The sequence below is a fragment of the Lepisosteus platostomus genome, chromosome 5 (assembly GCF_059453375.1).
Source record: "Lepisosteus platostomus isolate fLepPlt1 chromosome 5, fLepPlt1.hap1, whole genome shotgun sequence".
Lineage (NCBI taxonomy): Eukaryota > Metazoa > Chordata > Actinopteri > Semionotiformes > Lepisosteidae > Lepisosteus > Lepisosteus platostomus.
The window spans coordinates 470,001-493,428 of NC_142615.1; the positions used below are offsets into that span (position 1 = coordinate 470,001).

At 54.8% G+C, this 23,428-nt stretch overlaps 1 protein-coding gene across 1 annotated transcript; it reads right to left on the reverse strand.

Moving 5' to 3' along the window:
• Positions 1-8,509: 8,509 nt before the first annotated feature.
• On the reverse strand, positions 8,510-23,226 carry notchl (notch receptor, like). Its single transcript, XM_088631092.1, has 11 exons — positions 23,093-23,226; positions 19,594-19,750; positions 18,516-18,845; positions 16,621-16,793; positions 16,252-16,537; positions 15,187-15,344; positions 14,120-14,163; positions 13,050-13,179; positions 12,413-12,510; positions 12,096-12,331; positions 8,510-10,878 (listed from the first exon to the last, which is right to left on the reverse strand). Exons 1-11 carry the CDS (start codon positions 23,148-23,150, stop codon positions 10,392-10,394), a joined length of 2,157 nt encoding a protein of 718 aa, XP_088487218.1. The 5' UTR covers positions 23,151-23,226; the 3' UTR covers positions 8,510-10,391.
• Between the last annotated feature and the right edge of the window lie 202 nt (positions 23,227-23,428).

A 23,428-nucleotide genomic window follows, 5' to 3' on the forward strand; every position in this document is an offset into this window, starting at 1 on the left:
TCTGAGAGCCTGTGTGTCTCTCGGAGAGAGAGAGAGCGGGGTAAAAACACAGTACCGCCCAGAGAGAGAAGGGTAAAAATACAGTACAGCCCAGAGAGAGCAGGGTAAAAACACAGTACAGCCCAGAGAGAGCGGGGTAAAAACACAGTACAGCCCAGAGAGAGCAGTGTAAAAACAGAGTACCGCCCAGAGAGAGCGGGGTAAAAACACAGTACAGCCCAGAGAGAGCGGGGTAAAAACACAGTACAGCGCAGTACAGCCCAGTGAGATCAGGGTAAAAACACAGTACAGCCCAGAGAGAGCGGGGTAAAAACACAGTACAGCCCAGAGAGAGCGGGGTAAAAACACAGTACAGCCCAGATAGAGCAGGGTAAAAACACAGTACAGCCCAGAGAGAGTGGGGTAAAAACACAGTACAGCCCAGTGAGAGTGGGGTAAAAACACAGTACAGCCCAGTGAGAGCGGGGTAAAAACACAGTACAGCCCAGAGAGAGCGGAGTAAAAACACAGTACAGCCCAGATAGAGCAGGGTAAAAACACAGTACAGCCCAGAGAGAGTGGGGTAAAAACACAGTACAGCCCAGTGAGAGTGGGGTAAAAACACAGTACAGCCCAGAGAGAGCGGAGTAAAAACACAGTACAGCCCAGTGAGAGTGGGGTAAAAACGCAGTACAGCCCAGTGAGAGTGGGGTAAAAACACAGTACAGCCCAGTGAGAGCAGGGTAAAAACACAGTACAGCCCAGTGAGAGTGGGGTAAAAACACAGTACAGCCCAGTGAGAGCAGGGTAAAAACACAGTACAGCCCAGTGAGAGTGGGGTAAAAACACAGTACAGCGCAGAGAGAGCAGGGTAAAAACACAGTACAGCCCAGTGAGAGCAGGGTAAAAACACAGTACAGCACAAAGAGATCAGGGTAAAAACAAAGTACAGCCCAGAGAGAGCGGGGTAAAAACACAGTCCAGCCCAGTGAGAGCAGGGTAAAAACACAGTACAGCACAAAGAGATCAGGGTAAAAACAAAGTACAGCCCAGAGAGATCGGGGTAAAAACACAGTACAGCCCAGTGAGAGTGGGGTAAAAACAGAGTACAGCCCAGAGAGAGCAGTGTAAAAACAGAGTACAGCGCAGTACAGCCCAGTGAGATCAGGGTAAAAACACAGTACAGCCCAGATAGAGCAGTGTAAAAACAGAGTACAGCGCAGTACAGCCCAGTGAGATCAGGGTAAAAACACAGTACAGCCCAGATAGAGCAGGGTAAAAACACAGTACAGCACAAAGAGATCAGGGTAAAAACAGAGTACAGCCCAGAGAGAGCGGGGTAAAAACACAGTACAGCCCAGAGAGAGCAGTGTAAAAACAGAGTACAGCGCAGTACAGCCCAGTGAGATCAGGGTAAAAACACAGTACAGCGCTGTAGAGCCCAGAGAGAGCAGGGTAAAAAACACAGTACAGCCCAGAGAGAGCAGGGTAAAAACACAGTACAGCCCAGAGAGATTGGGGTAAAAACACAGTACAGCCCAGTGAGAGTGGGGTAAAAACACAGTACAGCCCAAAGAGATCAGGGTAAAAACACAGTACAGCCCAGACAGAGCAGGATAAAAACACAGTACAGTGCAGTACAGCCCAAAGAGATCAGGGTAAAAACACAGTACAGCGCAGTGAGATCAGGGTAAAAACACAGTACAGCCCAGAAAGAGCAGGATTAAAACACAGTACAGCGCAGTAGAGAAAAACACAGGCTGCTGTGTCACCAGGAACTGCACAAAATTAAACGTGACTATAAATCTTACAGAAGAAACTCCTACGAACACGACAGTGGAAACAGTGAGATGTGATAAATCACCTTCGTGCGACTCCCGGTGTCATACAGCAGCCTGTCCACAGGAGGGCGCTTTCAGGGTAGAAACACAGTACAGTGCAGTAGAGCCCAGTGAGATCAGCGTAAAAACACAGTACAGTGCAGTAGAGCCCAGTGAGAGAGGGGTAAAAACACAGTACAGTGCAGTACAGCCCAGTGAGATCAGGGTAAAAACACAGTACAGCGCAGTAGAGTCCAGTGAGATCAGGATAAAATCACAGTACAGCGCAGTACAGCCCAGCGAGATCAGGGTAAAAACACAGTACAGCACTGTAGAACCCAGTGATATCAGAGTAAAAACACAGTACAGTGTAGTACAGCCCAGTGAGATCAGGGTAAAAACACAGTACAGTGCAGTAGAGCCCAGTGAGAGAGGGGTAAAAACACAGTATAGCGCAGTACAGCCAGTGAGATCAGGGTAAAAATACAGCACCGCGATTCTCCCCCAGACCGCGGCTCACGGCGCAGGCTGTCCTGACTCACAGTGTCCACAGGAGGGCGCTCCAGCACCGCGGCTCTCGGCGCAGGCTGTCCTGACTCACAGTGTCCACAGGAGGGCGCTCCAGCACCGCCTGGCCGCAGAGAGGCTGCAGTTCCAGCGGATGGACAGCAGAGGGCAGCCTGAGTCCCCACAGTAACAGAAACCACCTGATTTCCCGGAGTCGGTCCAGAGGAGGGAGCGCGTCTGTCGAGAGAGCCGGTCACTGGAGGACAGGACGGCAGAGAGATGTCCCCTTGATCCGAAAGCCTGCAGAGTCTCAGACTGCTGTGTCACGGTAAAAACACAGTACAGCGCAGTACAGCCCAGTGAGAGAGGGGTAAAAACACAGTACAGCGCAGTACAGCCCAGTGAGATCAGGGTAAAAACACAGTACAGCGCAGTACAGCCCAGTGAGAGAGGGGTAAAAACACAGTACAGTGCAGTAGAGCCCAGTGAGATCAGGGTAAAAACACAGTACAGTGCAGTAGAGCCCAGTGAGATCAGGGTAAAAACACAGTACAGTGCAGTAGAGCTCAGTGAGATCAGGGTAAAAACACAGTACAGTGCAGTAGAGCCCAGTGAGATCAGGGTAAAAACACAGTACAGCGCAGTACAGCCCAGTGAGAGAGGGGTAAAAACACAGTACAGTGCAGTAGAGCCCAGTGAGATCAGGGTAAAAACACAGTACAGTGCAGTAGAGCCCAGTGAGATCAGGGTAAAAATACAGTACAGTGCAGTACAGCCCAGTGAGATCAGGGTAAAAACACAGTACAGCGCAGTAGAGCCCAGTGAGATCAGGGTAAAAATACAGCACCGCGATTCTCCCCCAGACCGCGGCTCTCGGCGCAGGCTGTCCTGACTCACAGTGTCCACAGGAGGGCGCTCCAGCACCGCCTGGCCGCAGAGAGGCTGCAGTTCCAGCGGATGGACAGCAGAGGGCAGCCTGAGTCCCCACAGTAACAGAAACCACCTGATTTCCCGGAGTCGGTCCAGAGGAGGGAGCGCGTCTGTCGAGAGAGCCGGTCACTGGAGGACAGGACGGCAGAGAGATGTCCCCTTGATCCGAAAGCCTGCAGAGTCTCAGACTGCTGTGTCACGGTAAAAACACAGTACAGCGCAGTACAGCCCAGTGAGAGAGGGGTAAAAACACAGTACAGCGCAGTACAGCCCAGTGAGATCAGGGTAAAAACACAGTACAGCGCAGTACAGCCCAGTGAGAGAGGGGTAAAAACACAGTACAGTGCAGTAGAGCCCAGTGAGATCAGGGTAAAAACACAGTACAGTGCAGTAGAGCCCAGTGAGATCAGGGTAAAAACACAGTACAGTGCAGTAGAGCTCAGTGAGATCAGGGTAAAAACACAGTACAGTGCAGTAGAGCCCAGTGAGATCAGGGTAAAAACACAGTACAGCGCAGTACAGCCCAGTGAGAGAGGGGTAAAAACACAGTACAGTGCAGTAGAGCCCAGTGAGATCAGGGTAAAAACACAGTACAGTGCAGTAGAGCCCAGTGAGATCAGGGTAAAAATACAGTACAGTGCAGTACAGCCCAGTGAGATCAGGGTAAAAACACAGTACAGCGCAGTAGAGCTCAGTGAGATCAGGGTAAAAACACAGTACAGTGCAGTAGAGCCCAGTGAGATCAGGGTAAAAATACAGCACCGCGATTCTCCCCCAGACCGCGGCTCTCGGCGCAGGCTGTCCTGACTCACAGTGTCCACAGGAGGGCGCTCCAGCACCGCCTGGCCGCAGAGAGGCTGCAGTTCCAGCGGATGGACAGCAGAGGGCAGCCTGAGTCCCCACAGTAACAGAAACCACCTGATTTCCCGGAGTCGGTCCAGAGGAGGGAGCGCGTCTGTCGAGAGAGCCGGTCACTGGAGGACAGGACGGCAGAGAGATGTCCCCTTGATCCGAAAGCCTGCAGAGTCTCAGACTGCTGTGTCACGGTAAAAACACAGTACAGCGCAGTACAGCCCAGTGAGAGAGGGGTAAAAACACAGTACAGCGCAGTACAGCCCAGTGAGATCAGGGTAAAAACAGGCGCAGGCTGTCCTGACTCACAGTGTCCACAGGAGGGCGCTCCAGCACCGCGGCTCACGGCGCAGGCTGTCATGACTCACAGCGTCCACAGGAGGGCGCTCTAGCATCAGTGAGATCAGGGTAAAAACACAGTACAGTGCCGTAGAGCCCAGTAAGATCAGGGTAAAAACTCAGTACAGCCCAGTGACTTCAGGGTAAAAACACAGTACAGTGCAGTAGAGCCCAGTGAGATCAGGGTAAAAACACAGTACAGCCCAGTGAGATCAGCGTAAAAACACAGTACAGCCCAGTGAGATCAGAGTAAAAACACAGTACAGTGCAGTAAAGCCCAGTGAGAGAGGGGTAAAAACACAGTACAGCGCAGTAGAGCCCAGTGAGATCAGGGTAAAAACACAGTACAGTGCAGTAGAGCCCAGTGAGATCAGGATAAAAACACAGTACAGTGCAGTAGAGCCCAGTAAGATCAGGGTAAAAACACAGTACAGTGCAGTAGAGCCCAGTGAGATCAGGGTAAAAACACAGTACAGTGCAGTAGAGCCCAGTAAGATCAGGGTAAAAATACAGCACCGCGATTCTCCCCCAGACCGCGGCTCTCGTCGCAGGCTGTCATGACTCACAGTGTCCACAGGAGGGCGCTCTAGCATCAGTGAGATCAGGGTAAAATCACAGTACAGCGCAGTAGAGCCCAGTGAGATCAGGGTAAAAACACAGTACAGCGCAGTAGAGCCCAGTGAGATCAGGGTAAAAACACAGTACAGTGCAGTAGAGCCCAGTAAGATCAGGGTAAAAACTCAGTACAGCCCAGTGACTTCAGGGTAAAAACACAGTACAGTGCAGTAGAGCCCAGTGAGATCAGGGTAAAAACACAGTACAGCCCAGTGAGATCAGCGTAAAAACACGGTACAGCCCAGTGAGATCAGGGTAAAAACACAGTACAGTGCAGTAGAGCCCAGTGAGATCAGGGTATAAACACAGTACAGCCCAGTGAGATCAGCGTAAAAACACAGTAGAGCCCAGTGAGATCAGGGTAAAAACACAATACAGTGCAGTAGAGCCCAGTGAGATCAGGGTAAAAACTCAGTACAGCCCAGTGAGATCAGGGTAAAAACACAGTACAGTGCAGTACAGCCCAGTGAGATCAGAGTAAAAATACAGCACCGCGATTCTCCCCCTGACCGCGGCTCACGGCGCAGGCTGTCCTGACTCACAGTGTCCACAGGAGGGCGCTCCAGCACCGCCTGGCCGCAGAGAGGCTGCAGTTCCAGCGGATGGACAGCAGAGGGCAGCCTGAGTCCCCACAGTAACAGAAACCACCTGATTTCCCGGAGTCGGTCCAGAGGAGGGAGCGCGTCTGTCGAGAGAGCCGGTCACTGGAGGACAGGACGGCAGAGAGATGTCCCCTTGATCCGAAAGCCTGCAGAGTCTCAGACTGCTGTGTCACGGTAAAAACACAGTACAGCGCAGTACAGCCCAGTGAAGTCAGAGTAAAAACAAAGTACAGCGCAGTACAGCCCAGTGAGATCAGGGTAAAAACACAGTACAGCGCAGTACAGCCCAGCGAGATCAGGGTAAAAACACAGTACAGCGCAGTACAGCCCAGTGAGATCAGGGTAAAAACACAGTACAGTGCAGTACAGCCCAGTGAGATCAGGGTAAAAACACAGTACAGTGCAGTAAAGCCCAGTGAGATCAGAGTAAAAACACATTCCAGCGCAGTAGAGCCCAGGGAGATCAGGGTAAAAATACAGTACAGTGCAGTGAGATCAGCGTAAAAACACAGTACAGCCCAGTGAGATCAGGGTAAAAACACAGTACAGTGCAGTACAGCCCAGTGAGAGAGGGGTAAAAACACAGTCGAGCCCAGTGAGATCAGGGTAAAAACACAGTACAGTGCAGTAAAGCCCAGTGAGATCAGGGTAAAAACACAGTAGAGCCCAGTGAGATCAGGGTAAAAATACAGCACCGCGATTCTCCCCCAGACCGCGGCTCACGGCGCAGGCTGTCCTGACTCACAGTGTCCACAGGAGGGCGCTCTAGCATCAGTGAGATCAGGGTAAAAACACAGTACAGCGCAGTACAGCCCAGCGAGATCAGGGTAAAAATACAGCACCGCGATTCTCCCCCTGACCGCGGCTCACGGCGCAGGCTGTCATGACTCACAGTGTCCACAGGAGGGCGCTCCAGCACCGCCTGGCCGCAGAGAGGCTGCAGTTCCAGCGGATGGACAGCAGAGGGCAGCCTGAGTCCCCACAGTAACAGAAACCACCTGATTTCCCGGAGTCGGTCCAGAGGAGGGAGCGCGTCTGTCGAGAGAGCCGGTCACTGGAGGACAGGACGGCAGAGAGATGTCCCCTTGATCCGAAAGCCTGCAGAGTCTCAGACTGCTGTGTCACGGTAAAAACACAGTACAGCGCAGTACAGCCCAGCGAGATCAGGGTAAAAACACAGTACAGCGCAGTACAGCCCAGCGAGATCAGGGTAAAAACACAGTACGGCGCAGTACAGCCCAGTGAGAGAGGGGTAAAAACACAGTACAGCGCAGTACAGCCCAGCGAGATCAGGGTAAAAACACAGTACAGTGCAGTAGAGCCCAGTGAGATCAGGGTAAAAACACAGTACAGCGCAGTACAGCCCAGCGAGATCAGGGTAAAAACACAGTACAGCGCAGTACAGCCCAGCGAGATCAGGGTAAAAACACAGTACGGCGCAGTACAGCCCAGTGAGAGAGGGGTAAAAACACAGTACAGCGCAGCGAGATCAGGGTAAAAATACAGTACAGTGCAGTACAGCCCAGTGAGATCAGGGTAAAAACACAGTACAGCGCAGTACAGCCCAGCGAGATCAGGGTAAAAACACAGTACAGCGCAGTACAGCCCAGCGAGATCAGGGTAAAAACACAGTACAGCGCAGTACAGCCCAGCGAGATCAGGGTAAAAACACAGTACGGCGCAGTACAGCCCAGTGAGAGAGGGGTAAAAACACAGTACAGCGCAGTACAGCCCAGCGAGATCAGGGTAAAAACACAGTACAGTGCAGTAGAGCCCAGTGAGATCAGGGTAAAAACACAGTACAGCGCAGTACAGCCCAGCGAGATCAGGGTAAAAACACAGTACAGCGCAGTACAGCCCAGCGAGATCAGGGTAAAAACACAGTACGGCGCAGTACAGCCCAGTGAGAGAGGGGTAAAAACACAGTACAGCGCAGCGAGATCAGGGTAAAAATACAGTACAGTGCAGTACAGCCCAGTGAGATCAGGGTAAAAACACAGTACAGCGCAGTACAGCCCAGCGAGATCAGGGTAAAAACACAGTACAGCGCAGTACAGCCCAGCGAGATCAGGGTAAAAACACAGTACAGCGCAGTACAGCCCAGCGAGATCAGGGTAAAAACACAGTACGGCGCAGTACAGCCCAGTGAGAGAGGGGTAAAAACACAGTACAGCGCAGTACAGCCCAGCGAGATCAGGGTAAAAACACAGTACAGTGCAGTAGAGCCCAGTGAGATCAGGGTAAAAACACAGTACAGCGCAGTACAGCCCAGCGAGATCAGGGTAAAAACACAGTACAGCGCAGTACAGCCCAGCGAGATCAGGGTAAAAACACAGTACGGCGCAGTACAGCCCAGTGAGAGAGGGGTAAAAACACAGTACAGCGCAGCGAGATCAGGGTAAAAATACAGTACAGTGCAGTACAGCCCAGTGAGATCAGGGTAAAAACACAGTACAGCGCAGTAGAGCCCAGTGAGATCAGGGTAAAAACACAGTACAGCGCAGTATAGCCCAGTGAGGTCAGGGTAAAAACACAGTACAGTACAGTAGAGCCCAGTAAGATCAGGGTAAAAACACAGTAGAGCCCAGTGAGATCAGCGTAAAAACACAGTAGAGCCCAGTGAGATCAGGGTAAAAATACAGCACCGCGATTCTCCCCCAGACCGCGGCTCTCGGCGCAGGCTGTCATGACTCACAGTGTCCACAGGAGGGCGCTCCAGCACCGCCTGGCCGCAGAGAGGCTGCAGAGTCTCAGACTGCCCCGTCAGTGACATTGGAGTCTGATTATAATCCCAGTTAACCTTCTTGATGACTGTATGTCTTTGAAACTCTGAACAATTCAGAAATCAACCAGGGAACACAAAGATCGCTTTAAGAAGTGGTTTTTAATGGTATTTTACTGATGAACAGGTAATGGTAAAAAATAACAATAAATAAGCTATTTATACTGTGATTAAAATTACCATTTGTGTTCAATGCCTGTATGAACCACTAATTTAATATCTCTTTTAACACAGTCAGTGTGTGTGTATGAACCCCTCTCTCTCTCAGTGCAGTGTTCATGTACTGGAGTGTCCAGTCAGTGTGTCTGTATGAACCCCTCTCTCTCAGTGCAGTGTTCATGTACTGGAGTGTCCAGTCAGTGTGTCTGTATGAACCCCTCTCTCTCTCAGTGCAGTGTTCATGTCCTGGAGTGTCCAGTCAGTGTGTCTGTATGAACCCCTCTCTCTCTCAGTGCAGTGTTCATGTACTGGAGTGTCCAGTCAGTGTGTCTGTATTAACCCCTCTCTCTCTCAGTGCAGTGTTAATGTACTGGAGTGTCCAGTCAGTGTGTCTGTATGAACCCCTCTCTCTCAGTGCAGTGTTCATGTACTGGAGTGTCCAGTCAGTGTGTGTGTATGAACCCCTCTCTCTCTCAGTGCAGTGTTCATGTACTGGAGTGTCCAGTCAGTGTGTCTGTATGAACCCCTCTCTCTCTCAGTGCAGTGTTCATGTACTGGAGTGTCCAGTCAGTGTGTGTGTATGAACCCCTCTCTCTCTCAGTGCAGTGTTCATGTACTGGAGTGTCCAGTCAGTGTGTGTGTATGAACCCCTCTCTCTCTCAGTGCAGTGTTCATGTACTGGAGTGTCCAGTCAGTGTGTGTATGAACCCCTCTCTCTCTCAGTGCAGTGTTCATGTACTGGAGTGTCCAGTCAGGGTGTCTGTATGAACCCCTCTCTCTCTCAGTGCAGTGTTCATGTACTGGAGTGTCCAGTCAGTGTGTCTGTATGAACCCCTCTCTCTCTCAGTGCAGTGTTCATGTACTGGAGTGTCCAGTCAGTGTGTGTGTATGAACCCCTCTCTCTCTCAGTGCAGTGTTCATGTACTGGAGTGTCCAGTCAGTGTGTGTGTATGAACCCCTCTCTCTCTCAGTGCAGTGTTCATGTACTGGAGTGTCCAGTCAGTGTGTGTGTATGAACCCCTCTCTCTCTCAGTGCAGTGTTCATGTACTGGAGTGTCCAGTCAGTGTGTGTGTATGAACCCCTCTCTCTCTCAGTGCAGTGTTCATGTACTGGAGTGTCCAGTCAGTGTGTGTGTATGAACCCCTCTCTCTCTCAGTGCAGTGTTCATGTACTGGAGTGTCCAGTCAGTGTGTGTGTGTGAACCCCTCTCTCTCAGTGCAGTGTTCATGTACTGGAGTGTCCAGTCAGTGTGTCTGTGTGAACCCCTCTCTCTCTCAGTGCAGTGTTCATGTACTGGAGTGTCCAGTCAGTGTGTCTGTATGAACCCCTCTCTCTCTCAGTGCAGTGTTCATGTACTGGAGTGTCCAGTCAGTGTGTGTGTATGAACCCCTCTCTCTCTCAGTGCAGTGTTCATGTACTGGAGTGTCCAGTCAGTGTGTGTGTGTGAACCCCTCTCTCTCTCAGTGCAGTGTTCATGTACTGGAGTGTCCAGTCAGTGTGTCTGTATGAACCCCTCTCTCTCAGTGCAGTGTTCATGTACTGGAGTGTCCAGTCAGTGTGTGTGTATGAACCCCTCTCTCTCTCAGTGCAGTGTTCATGTACTGGAGTGTCCAGTCAGTGTGTGTGTATGAACCCCTCTCTCTCTCAGTGCAGTGTTCATGTACTGGAGTGTCCAGTCAGTGTGTCTGTATGAACCCCTCTCTCTCTCAGTGCAGTGTTCATGTACTGGAGAGTCCAGTCAGTGTGTCTGTATGAACCCCTCTCTCTCCCAGTGCAGTGTCAGTGTACTGGAGTGTCTCTCTCTCTCACAGTGCTGTATTAGTTGCTCCCACAGACACACTGAGATCCTGTTTCATTTTCTCGCTCTGCGGTTTGGGTCTACAGCTCCTGTCCTTCTCCGTCCTGGAGTCTGATTGGCCCTTTCCTGGGCAGTCCGGAGCTGAGCCGGACTCTGATTGGCTGAGGCGCGGTGGGGCGGGGCCTGAGGCGGCGCTCCCCGCGGTCTCATTGGCTCCCTTCCCCGCGGGGGCGGGCTCCGCGGGCCCCGGCAGGGCATGCTGGGTGCAGGAGAACGACCTCTGCCGGGGGGCGGGCTGGGGGGGGGGCCCGGCGTGAGGCTCCTCCTCCTCCGCCTCCGCCTCGGACGTCACTTCCTGCAGCGTGCTGATTGGCCGGGAGGGGCGGCCGAGGATCCGGGGAGACACCAGGGCGGTGACGGACTGGAAGGGCGGGGGGGGGGACCAGGGCTGCGGGGGGGACCACCCCCCTCGCGCGGCCGCCGCCGGCCAGTCGCTGGAGAGAGGAGGAAGAGGGAGAGGCTCTGTCAGAGAGGGAGGGAGACGCCTGTTCCCCACCCCCACCCCCCTCTGTGTACAGAAGAGCCTCCTGTCCTGACTGGAGGAGCTCACCCAGCTGTGTCTGGAGAGAAGCCAGGGTATCGGCTTCAACCACAGGGCTGGGCAGCCTGTTCCCCACCCCCACCCCCCTCTGTGTACAGAAGAGCCTCCTGTCCTGACTGGAGGAGCTCACCCAGCTGTGTCTGGAGAGAAGCCAGGGTATCGGCTTCAACCACAGGGCTGGGCAGCCTGTTCCCCACCCCCACCCCCCTCTGTGTACAGCAGAGCCTCCTGTCCTGACTGGAGGAGCTCACCCAACTGTGTCTGGAGAGAAGCCAGGGTATCGGCTTCAACCACAGGGCTGGGCAGCCTGTTCCCCACCCCCACCCCCCTCTGTGTACAGAAGAGCCTCCTGTCCTGACTGGAGGAGCTCACCCAGCTGTGTCTGGAGAGAAGCCAGGGTATCGGCTTCAACCACAGGGCTGGGCAGCCTGTTCCCCACCCCCACCCCCCTCTGTGTACAGTAGAGCCTCCTGTCCTGACTGGAGCAGCTCAGCCAGCTTGTTCCCCACCCCCACCCCCCTCTGTGTACAGCAGAGCCTCCTGTCCTGACTGGAGGAGCTCACCCAGCTGTGTCTGGAGAGAAGCCAGGGTATCGGCTTCAACCACAGGGCTGGGCAGCTTGTTCCCCACCCCCACCCCCCTCTGTGTACAGTAGAGCCCCCTGTCCTGACTGGAGGAGCTCACCCAGCTGTGTCTGGAGAGAAGCCAGGGTATCGGCTTCAACCACAGGGCTGGGCAGCCTGTTCCCCACCCCCACCCCCCTCTGTGTACAGAAGAGCCTCCTGTCCTGACTGGAGGAGCTCACCCAGCTGTGTCTGGAGAGAAGCCAGGGTATCGGCTTCAACCACAGGGCTGGGCAGCCTGTTCCCCACCCCCACCCCCCTCTGTGTACAGAAGAGCCTCCTGTCCTGACTGGAGGAGCTCACCCAGCTGTGTCTGGAGAGAAGCCAGGGTATCGGCTTCAACCACAGGGCTGGGCAGCCTGTTCCCCACCCCCACCCCCCTCTGTGTACAGAAGAGCCTCCTGTCCTGACTGGAGGAGCTCACCCAGCCTGTTCCCCACCCCCACCCCCCTCTGCGTACAGAAGAGCCCCCCGTCCCTCACTGTACCTGGGGTGGAGGGGGGACCCCCGGTGACCTATGACCCCCGAGAAGGAGGCGCTCCTCCCCGGCAGGCCCTGTGGGGCGGCGTGGTGGTGGCGGGGGGGGCCGGGGTGCGCCAGCAGCAGGTCCAGGGGGCTGCGGCCGCGGCGGTCCTTCAGCTCGGGGTCGGCGCCCTGCAGCAGCAGCAGGCGGGCGGCGTCGTGGCAGCCGAGCTGGGCGGAGAGCAGGAGGGGCGTCTCGCCCTGCGGGGGGACAGCGGGCCGGTCACGCCCTGCCTCGGGGGGGGGGGCCGGGGGGGCGGGGGTCCGGGTCGGCGCGGTTACCTTGACGTCCTGCAGGTCGATGGCAGCCCCGTAGCGGATCAGGGTCTGAGCCAGGGAGAGGTTGTTGACTGAGCATGCCCAGTGGAGAGCAGACCGGCCTGAGAGAGAGAGGAGGGGCTGGTACACTTAGAGGTCAGGGGTGAGGGTGAGGGGTGAGGGGTTAGGGGTTAGGGGTTAGAGGTTAGGGGTGAGGGGTGAGGGGTTAGAGGTTAGGGGTGAGGGGTGAGGGGTAGGGTGAGTTTTAGGGGATAGAGGTTAGGGATTAGAGGTTAGGGGTGAGGGGTGAGGGATTAGAGGTTAGGGGTGAGGGGTTAGGGTGAGTTTTAGGGGATAGAGGTTAGGGGTTAGAGGTTAGGGGTGAGGGGTTAGGGTGAGTTTTAGGGGATAGAGGTTAGGGGTTAGAGGTTAGGGGTGAGGGGTTAGGGTGAGTTTTAGGGAATAGAGGTTAGGGATTAGAGGTTAGGGGTTAGGGGTTAGAGGTTAGAGGTGAGGGTTGGAGGTGGGGGGTGAGGGGTGAGGGGTGAGGGTGAGTTTTAGGGGATAGAGGTTAGGGGTTAGAGGTTAGGGGTGAGGGCTGAGGGCTGAGGGCTGAGGGTGGGGTGAGGGTCAGGGCAGGCGGGAGCTCAGGGTTCAGTACCAGTGTGGTCCGTGTTGTTGACTGGCACCCCAGCCCTGAGCAGCTCCAGTACCACTCGGTCCAGCCCACTCTTCACTGCCCGGATCAGAACCACGGTGCCATCCGGACCGCACCACTGCACCGGGGCCGACTGAAAGACAGATAAGCACACTCCCAGATCAGTGTGACAACAGAGCAGAGCTGGACCGGTGGTTCAGGTCCAGTCCTGTTACACCAGGAGGACAGCCGGACCGGTGATCAGGGTATCGGCTTCAACCACAGGGCTGGGCAGCCTGTTCCCCACCCCCACCCCTCTCTGTGTACAGAAGAGCCTCCTGTCCTGACTGGAGGAGCTCACCCAGCTGTGTCTGGAGAGGAGCCAGGGTATCGGCTTCAACCACAGGGCTGGGCAGCCTGTTCCCCACCCCTACCCCTCTCTGTGTACAGAAGAGCCTCCTGTCCTGACTGGAGGAGCTCACCCAGCTGTGTCTGGAGAGAAGCCAGGGTATCGGCTTCAACCACAGGGCTGGGCAGCCTGTTCCCCACCCCCACCCCCCTCTGTGTACAGAAGAGCCTCCTGTCCTGACTGGAGGAGCTCACCCAGCTGTGTCTGGAGAGAAGCCAGGGTATCGGCTTCAACCACAGGGCTGGGCAGCCTGTTCCCCACCCCCACCCCCCTCTGTGTACAGCAGAGCCTCCTGTCCTGACTGGAGGAGCTCACCCAGCTGTGTCTGGAGAGAAGCCAGGGTATCGGCTTCAACCACAGGGCTGGGCAGCTTGTTCCCCACCCCCACCCCTCTCTGTGTACAGAAGAGCCTCCTGTCCTGACTGGAGGAGCTCACCCAGCTGTGTCTGGAGAGAAGCCAGGGTATCGGCTTCAACCACAGGGCTGGGCAGCCTGTTCCACACCCCCACCCCCCTCTGTGTACAGCAGAGCCTCCTGTCCTGACTGGAGGAGCTCACCCAGCTGTGTCTGGAGAGAAGCCAGGGTGACTGCGCCCCCTTGCGCTGAGCGGTCGGTCTGAGGTCCCAGTGTTCTAGCAGCAGACCTGTGAACCTGTGGGGTCAAGCGGCTCGGCCTGCAGACTCACCTGCCCCAGAGTCCTGAGCGGAGAGCTGCAGTTCCCGTCCCAGCCTGTAGGGGGAGCAGGAGGTCAAAGGTCAGGGTCGGGCGGCAGCATGGCGCTGCTCAGCTCAGGGGTCCCCAGGGGCCCACAGCTCAGCGGTTTCCAGAGCAACGGAGCTGGAGCAGAGCAAGTCTTCACTGGACCTGTTATCTAACCCCTCCAGCCTTTAATCGTCCATTAAGACTTAATTAGCTCATTTATCTCCCCCTGAGTCTTTAATCGTCCATTAAGACTTAATTAGCTCATTTATCTCCCCCTGAGTCTTTAATCGTCCATTAAGACTTAATTAGCTCATTTATCTCCCCCTGAGTCTTTAATCGTTCATTAAGACTTAATTAGCTCATTTATCTCCCCCCCTGAGTCTTTAATCGTTCATTAAGACTTAATTAGCTCATTTATCTCCCCCTGAGTCTCTAATCGTTCATTAAGACTTAATTAGCTCATTTATCTCCCCCTGAGTCTTTAATCGTTCATTAAGACTTAATTAGCTCATTTATCTCCCCCTGAGTCTTTAATCGTTCATTAAGACTTAATTAGCTCATTTATCTCCCCCTGAGTCTTTAATCGTTCATTAAGACTTAATTAGCTCATTTATCTCCCCCTGAGTCTTTAATCGTTCATTAAGACTTAATTAGCTCATTTATCTCCCCCTGAGTCTCTAATCGTTCATTAAGACTTAATTAGCTCATTTATCTCCCCCTGAGTCTCTAATCGTTCATTAAGACTTAATTAGCTCATTTATCTCCCCCTGAGTCTCTAATCGTTCATTAAGACTTAATTAGCTCATTTATCTCCCCCTGAGTCTCTAATCGTTCATTAAGACTTAATTAGCTCATTTATCTCCCCCTGAGTCTCTAATCGTTCATTAAGACTTAATTAGCTCATTTATCTCCCCCTGAGTCTTTAATCGTTCATTAAGAGTTAACGGCTCTAATGTAGTTCATTCAGTCTTGGCCCCATGTCTCTCTCCCACCAGGCAGCCCGTCAGACGCGCTCCGGGTTCGAGCGTGACGGAGAGTCGGCCCTCGTACCCGAGGCCTGGAAGTGCATGTGCTCCTGGGGTCGGTGGTCCCGGATCGACTCGTCTTCCTGCCTGCAGACCCACTTCCTGCCGGCCGGCCCCGCCTCCTGCAGGGAACTGTGGGAACCGTCGGTGTCGCCGCCGCAGTCCGCGTCCCGGGTCAGAGGCCTGCGGACACAGGCACCCCTGAACTCACGCAGCCCTGCACACACACGCACCCCTGCACACAGGAGCACCCCTGAACTCACGCACCCCTGCACACAGGGGCACCCCTGAACTCACGCACCCCTGAACTCACACACCCCTGAACTCACACACCCCTGCACAGAGGGGCACCCCTGAACTCACGCACCCCTGCACACAGGGGCACCCCTGAACACACGCACCCCTGAACTCACACACCCCTGAACTCATGCACCCTTGCACACAGGGGCACCCCTGAACTCACGCACCCCACTGAGAGTCACGATGATGAAGAGCACAAAGACAGGCAAAAGGCAGAAGATGAACATGAGGATGATGATGATGAATACAATGCGGATGGTGAAAGTGAAGATGACGGACTGAGAGGATGACGATGAAGATGATGAATACAATGCGGATGGTGAAAGTGAAGATGACGAAGACTGAGAGGATGATGATGAAGAGGCGATGAAGATGATGACAATGCAGATGGTGAAAGTGAAGGTGACGAAGACTAAGAGGATGACGATGAAGAGGCGATGAAGATGATGACGATGCGGATGGTGAAAGTGAAGGTGACGAAGACTAAGAGGATGACGCTGAAGAGGCGATGAAGATGATGACGATGCGGATGGTGAAAGTGAAGGTGACGAAGACTGAGAGGATGACGATGAAGATGAGGAGGCGATGAAGATGATGACGATGCGGATGGTGAATGTGAAGGTGACGAAGACTGAGAGGATGACGATGAAGATGAGGAGGCGATGAAGATGATGACGATGCGGATGGTGAAAGTGAAGGTGACGAAGACTGAGAGGATGACGATGAAGATGATGATGATGCGGATGGTGAAAGTGAAGGTGGCGATGAAGATGAGGAGGCTCTTCCTCACCGCAGACGGATGGCGTCCTCTCCCAGCGGCTCCCGCCTCCTCTTCCCGGCCTCCTGCCCCCTCTTCCTCCTCTCCCTCTCGGGGCGCAGGGGCTGGGCCTGGCAGCGGGGCGCCCGGGGCTCCCCCTGCTGCTCGCTGTCCGCCGCCGCCGCCGCCGCCGCCGCGCCCCTCCGCAGCCCGCGGCGCGCCCGCGCCCTCATCGCCACGGCGACCGCCGCCACGCCGACCGCCACCGCCGCCGCGCCGGCCGCCGCCCACAGCCAGGGCAGGGGGGCGGGGGGGGGATCTGGGGAGACGGGGGGACACTCGTAACCCAGGGCTCCCCGGCTCGGCGCGGCCCCCCCACCCTCTCACCCGGGGCCAGGCTACCTCTCTCTCCCAGCTCCTCCGGCACGCCGCGCACCGCGACCACGCACCCCGGCAGCCGCGGCGCCACCCGCTGCGCGGCCCGCAGGAAGCTGGCGGCCAGCAGGGCCGAGGGCAGGCAGGACGAGGGGCGCGCAGAGCACGGCCGGTTGTCCACCTGCAGGAGCAGGACCGACCTGGGGGCGAGAGGGACAGAGACACAGAGACGAGTCCAGACCCCAGAGACACTCCTCACACAGAGAGAGGAGTCCAGACCCTCACACAGACCCCAGAGACACTCCTCACGCAGAGAGAGGAGTCCAGACCCTCACACAGACCCCCAGAGACACTCCTCACGCAGAGAGAGGAGTCCAGACCCTCACACAGACCCCAGAGACACTCCTCACGCAGAGAGAGGAGTCCAGACCCTCACACAGACCCCAGAGACACTCCTCACACAGAGAGAGGAGTCCAGACCCTCACACAGACCCCAGAGACACTCCTCACACAGAGAGAGGAGTCCAGACCCTCACACAGACCCCAGAGACACTCCTCACACAGAGAGAGGAGTCCAGACCCTCACACAGACCCCAGAGGCACTCCTCACACAGAGAGAGGAGTCCGGACCCTCACACAGACCCCAGAGACACTCCTCACGCAGAGAGAGGAGTCCAGACCCTCACAGACCCCAGAGACACTCCTCACACAGAGAGAGGAGTCCAGACCCTCACACAGACCCCAGGGGTACTCCTCACGCAGAGAGAGGAGTCCAGACCCTCACACAGACCCCAGAGACACTCCTCACACAGAGAGAGGAGTCCAGACCCTCACACAGACCCCAGAGACACCCCTCACACAGAGAGAGGAGTCCAGACCCTCACACAGAACCCAGAGACACCCCTCACACAGAGAGAGGAGTCCAGACCCTCACACAGACCCCAGAGACACTCCTCACGCAGAGAGAGGAGTCCAGACCCTCACACAGACCCCAGAGACACTCCTCACGCAGAGAGAGGAGTCCAGACCCTCACACAGACCCCAGAGACACTCCTCACACAGAGAGAGGAGCCCAGACCCTCACACAGACCCCAGAAACACTCCTCACACAGAGAGAGGAGTCCAGACCCTCACACAGACCCCAGAGACACTCCTCACACAGAGAGAGGAGTCCAGACCCTCACACAGACCCCAGAGACACTCCTCACACAGAGAGAGGAGTCCAGACCCTCACACAGACCCCAGAGGCACTCCTCACACAGAGAGAGGAGTCCGGACCCTCACACAGACCCCAGAGACACTCCTCACGCAGAGAGAGGAGTCCAGACCCTCACAGACCCCAGAGACACTCCTCACACAGAGAGAGGAGTCCAGACCCTCACACAGACCCCAGAGACACCCCTCACACAGAGAGAGGAGTCCAGACCCTCACACAGAACCCAGAGACACTCCTCACACAGAGAGAGGAGTCCAGACCCTCACACAGACCCCAGAGGCACCCCTCACACAGAGAGAGGAGTCCAGACCCTCACACAGACCCCAGAGACACTCCTCACACAGAGAGAGGAGTCCAGACCCTCACACAGACCCCAGAGACACCCCTCACACAGAGAGAGGAGTCCAGACCCTCACACAGACCCCAGTGACACTCCTCACACAGAGAGAGGAGTCCAGACCCTCACACAGACCCCAGAGGCACCCCTCACACAGAGAGAGGAGTCCAGACCCTCACACAGACCCCAGTGACACTCCTCACACAGAGAGAGGAGTCCAGACCCTCACACAGACCCCAGAGACACTCCTCACACAGGGTGACGAGTACAGACCCTAACAGAGAATTTACAGTCTGTTACAAGAATGGAACAACTCATCTACCCCAAAGGCGATAAGATGTAACGCCGATGGCCATGTCAGAACGTTACCCTTGAACTGTGTTCTCAGCGTGGGGAGAGAGATCAGCCAGCTCCTTGGACTTCACCAAGAAGAGGTCCTGCTCAGGGTCAAAGGGCACGGCCCCTCGCAGTCTGAGGGGGGCTCTGAGGATGGTGCTGAGATTCCAGAGCAGGGTGGTGTTTTCCCGTGGGATTTTCCAGGTGGGGATAGTGGTCTGCAGGAGTAAGGTTCCTTCCGCCCAGACTGGCTGCTGCCCCGAGACGCAGTCACTGCCATCCCAGCCACAGGGGGCGCTGTTACATCCCTGCTCACAGTGAGAGTTGCTGTAGTGATCCTGACAGTAATTCCTGTACTTGGGACTGGAGGAGGAAGAGAGAGCAGGAGCAAAAGATATGAACACAGAACCTCTTATTCACCTTAGATACCAGTCAAATGGAAACTATTGAACACCAAGACACTCCTCACACAGAGAGAGGAGTCCAGACCCTCACACAGACCCCAGAGACACTCCTCACACAGAGAGAGGAGTCCAGACCCTCACACAGACCCCAGAGACACTCCTCACACAGAGAGAGGAGTCCAGACCCTCACACAGACCCCAGAGACACTCCTCACACAGAGAGAGGAGTCCAGACCCTCACACAGACCCCAGAGACACCCCTCACACAGAGAGAGGAGTCCAGACCCTCACACAGACCCCAGAGACACTCCTCACACAGAGAGAGGAGTCCAGACCCTCACACAGACCCCAGAGGCACTCCTCACACAGAGAGAGGAGTCCAGACCCTCACACAGACCCCAGAGACACTCCTCACACAGAGAGAGGAGTCCAGACCCTCACACAGACCCCAGAGACACTCCTCACACAGAGAGAGGAGTCCAGACCCTCACACAGACCCCAGAGACACTCCTCACACAGAGAGAGGAGTCCAGACCCTCACACAGACCCCAGAGACACTCCTCACGCAGAGAGAGGAGTCCAGACCCTCACACAGACCCCAGAGACACTCCTCACGCAGAGAGAGGAGTCCAGACCCTCACACAGACCCCAGAGACACTCCTCACACAGAGAGATGAATAGAGACAGGAATGTATGGAGTGTCTTACTCGCAGGCTCCCCCTATGTCTGGCAAACAGTCAAAGCCGTCTCTCAGGCACTCTGGGTCTGTGCACTCTCTGTTACATGAGCCATCGGCGAACTTTGACTTGCAGTCCACAGAGTGGTGACAATACGCCCAGGGGTCAACCAGAGGGTGGCCATGGTCTGTACAGACAGAGGAAGACACAAGAACATCATCTGCGCTCCAGTACATGAACACTGCACTGAGAGAGAGAGGGGTTCATACAGACACACTGACTGGACACTCCAGTACATGAACACTGCACTGAGAGAGAGAGAGGGGTTCATACAGACACACTGACTGGACACTCCAGTACATGAACACTGCACTGAGAGAGAGAGGGGTTCATACAGACACACTGACTGGACACTCCAGTACATGAACACTGCACTGAGAGAGAGAGGGGTTCATACACACACACTGACTGGACACTCCAGTACATGAACACTGCACTGAGAGAGAGAGGGGTTCATACACACACACTGACTGGACACTCCAGTACATGAACACTGCACTGAGAGAGAGATTTCATTTTTTGGCAGAGTCTGCGATATGATTTATTTTTCTCTTCCGCCCTCTGGTTTGGGAGGGTGTGTCCCTGGCGCGAGCCGAGCAGGAAACAGGAAGTGAGCAGCCCCACACAAACAGGAAGTTTGCGGGACATTCAAGCAGCGACAGGAAACGGGGGAAACAGGGAGGTTGAAGGTCGTTGCTGTGGCGACGCGGCGAGCGAGACAATGGGTCTGAGCAGGTGTGCTCACACAAGGTTTAACTGCAGTAGAGCATGGTACATTGTGTGGTGCAGCAGCTGACCGGAGACATCTTTCTATACAGTACGTGTACTGTAGCCCAGAGCAGCACTGTGACAGCCCAGCGCGCTAGTTTCTGCAGTGTACTGTAGCACAGAGCAGCACTGTGACAGCCCAGAGCAGCACTGTGACAGCCCAGAGCAGCACTGACAGCCCAGCGCGCTAGTTTCTGCAGTGTACTGTAGCACAGAGCAGCACTGTGACAGCCCAGCGTGCTAGTTTCTGCAGTGTACTGTAGCACAGAGCAGCACTGTGACAGCCCAGAGCAGCACTGTGTCAGCCCAGCGCGCTAGTTTCTGCAGTGTACTGTAGCACAGAGCAGCACTGTGACAGCCCAGCGTGCTAGTTTCTGCAGTGTACTGTAGCACAGAGCAGCACTGTGACAGCCCAGAGCAGCACTGTGACAGCCCAGCGCGCTAGTTTCTGCAGTGTACTGTAGCACAGAGCAGCACTGTGACAGCCCAGCGCACTAGTTTCTGCAGTGTACTGTAGCACAGAGCAGCACTGTGACAGCCCAGAGCAGCACTGTGACAGCCCAGCGCGCTAGTTTCTGCAGTGTACTGTAGCACAGAGCAGCACTGTGACAGCCCAGAGCAGCACTGTGACAGCCCAGAGCACTGGTTTCTGCAGTGTACTGTAGCACAGAGCAGCACTGTGACAGCCCAGAGCAGCACTGTGACAGCCCAGAGCACTAGTTTCTGCAGTGTACTGTAGCACAGAGCAGCACTGTGACAGCCCAGCGCGCTAGTTTCTGCAGTGTACTGTAGCACAGAGCAGCACTGTGACAACCCAGAGCAGCACTGTGACAGCCCAGAGCAGCACTGTGACAGTGCAAGTGTGTTCAATCCTAGATCTGACACTGAAACACACCAGTATGATCAACCCCAGCTCTGACACTGAAACACACCAGTATGATCAATCCCAGCTCTGACACTGAAATACACCAGTGTGATCAACCCCAGCTCTGACACACCAGTGTGATCAATCCCAGCTCTGACACACCAGCATGATCAACCCCAGCTCTGACACTGAAACACACCAGTATGATCAATCCCAGCTCTGACACTGAAACACACCAGTGTGATCAATCCCAGCTCTGACACTGAAACACACCAGCATGATCAATCCCAGCTCTGACACACCAGCATGATCAACCCCAGCACTGAAACACCAGTGTGATCGACCCCAGCTCTGACACTGAAACACACCAGCATGATCAACCCCAGCTCTGACACTGAAACACACTAGTGTGATCAATCCCAGCTCTGACACTGAAACACACCAGTATGATCAATCCCAGCTCTGACACTGAAACACACCAGTGTGATCAATCCCAGCTCTGACACTGAAACACACCAGTATGATCAATCCCAGCTCTGACACTGAAACACACCAGTGTGATCAATCCCAGCTCTGACACTGAAACACACCAGTATGATCAATCCCAGCTCTGAAGCTGAAACACACCAGTATGATCAATCCCAGCTCTGAAGCTGAAACACACCAGCATGATCAATCCCAGCTCTGACACACCAGTGTGATCAATCCCAGCTCTGACACTGAAACACACCAGTGTGATCAACCCCAGCACTGACACACCAGCATGATCAATCCCAGCTCTGACACTGAAACACACCAGTGTGATCAACCCCAGCTCTGACACTGAAACACACCAGCATGATCAACCCCAGCTCTGACACTGAAACACACCAGTATGATCAATCCCAGCTCTGACACTGAAACACACCAGTGTGATCAATCCCAGCTCTGACACTGAAACACACCAGCATGATCAATCCCAGCTCTGACACACCAGCATGATCAACCCCAGCACTGAAACACCAGTGTGATCAACCCCAGCTCTGACACTGAAACACACCAGCATGATCAACCCCAGCTCTGACACTGAAACACACCAGTATGATCAATCCCAGCTCTGACACTGAAACACACCAGTGTGATCAATCCCAGCTCTGACACTGAAACACACCAGTATGATCAATCCCAGCTCTGAAGCTGAAACACACCAGCATGATCAATCCCAGCTCTGACACACCAGTGTGATCAATTCCAGCTCTGACACTGAAACACACCAGTATGATCAATCCCAGCTCTGACACTGAAACACACCAGTGTGATCAACCCCAGCACTGACACACCAGCATGATCAATCCCAGCTCTGACACTGAAACACACCAGTGTGATCAACCCCAGCTCTGACACTGAAACACACCAGCATGATCAACCCCAGCTCTGACACTGAAACACACTAGTGTGATCAATCCCAGCTCTGACACTGAAACACACCAGTGTGATCAACCCCAGCACTGACACACCAGCATGATCAATCCCAGCTCTGACACACCAGCATGATCAACCCCAGCACTGAAACACCAGTGTGATCGACCCCAGCTCTGACACTGAAACACACCAGTGTGATCAACCCCAGCACTGACACACCAGCATGATCAATCCCAGCTCTGAAACTGAAACACACCAGCATGATCAATCCCAGCTCTGACACACCAGTGTGATCAACCCCAGCACTGACACACCAGCATGATCAATCCCAGCTCTGAAACTGAAACACACCAGCATGATCAATCCCAGCTCTGACACACCAGTGTGATCAACCCCAGCTCTGACACTGAAACACACTTCAATCCCAGCTCTTACCTCGACACAGAGCGAGAGGCCTCCACACCAGCACCAGCAGCCCCAGAGCCAGCAGCATGGCTTCTGTACTGGGAGAGAGACTCCGAGTACTGGCGTCACAAAGCCCGTGGACCCCTCCCTCTCCCTCTCTCCCAGTCCCCCCTTCGGAAGCACTAGAGGATTTCTGGAGTTTCCTGCCACTGTGTGTGAAAGAATGGGAGAGGGTGTGTGTGTGCGAGTGTGTGTGCGTCTCTGCTCGTTGTGCGTGAAATCATGTGTCTCTCTGTGTGTGTACACACGTGTGTCACAACATGAGGAAGAGAACGAGCGGTACTGCTGAATTATGACACTGTGCAG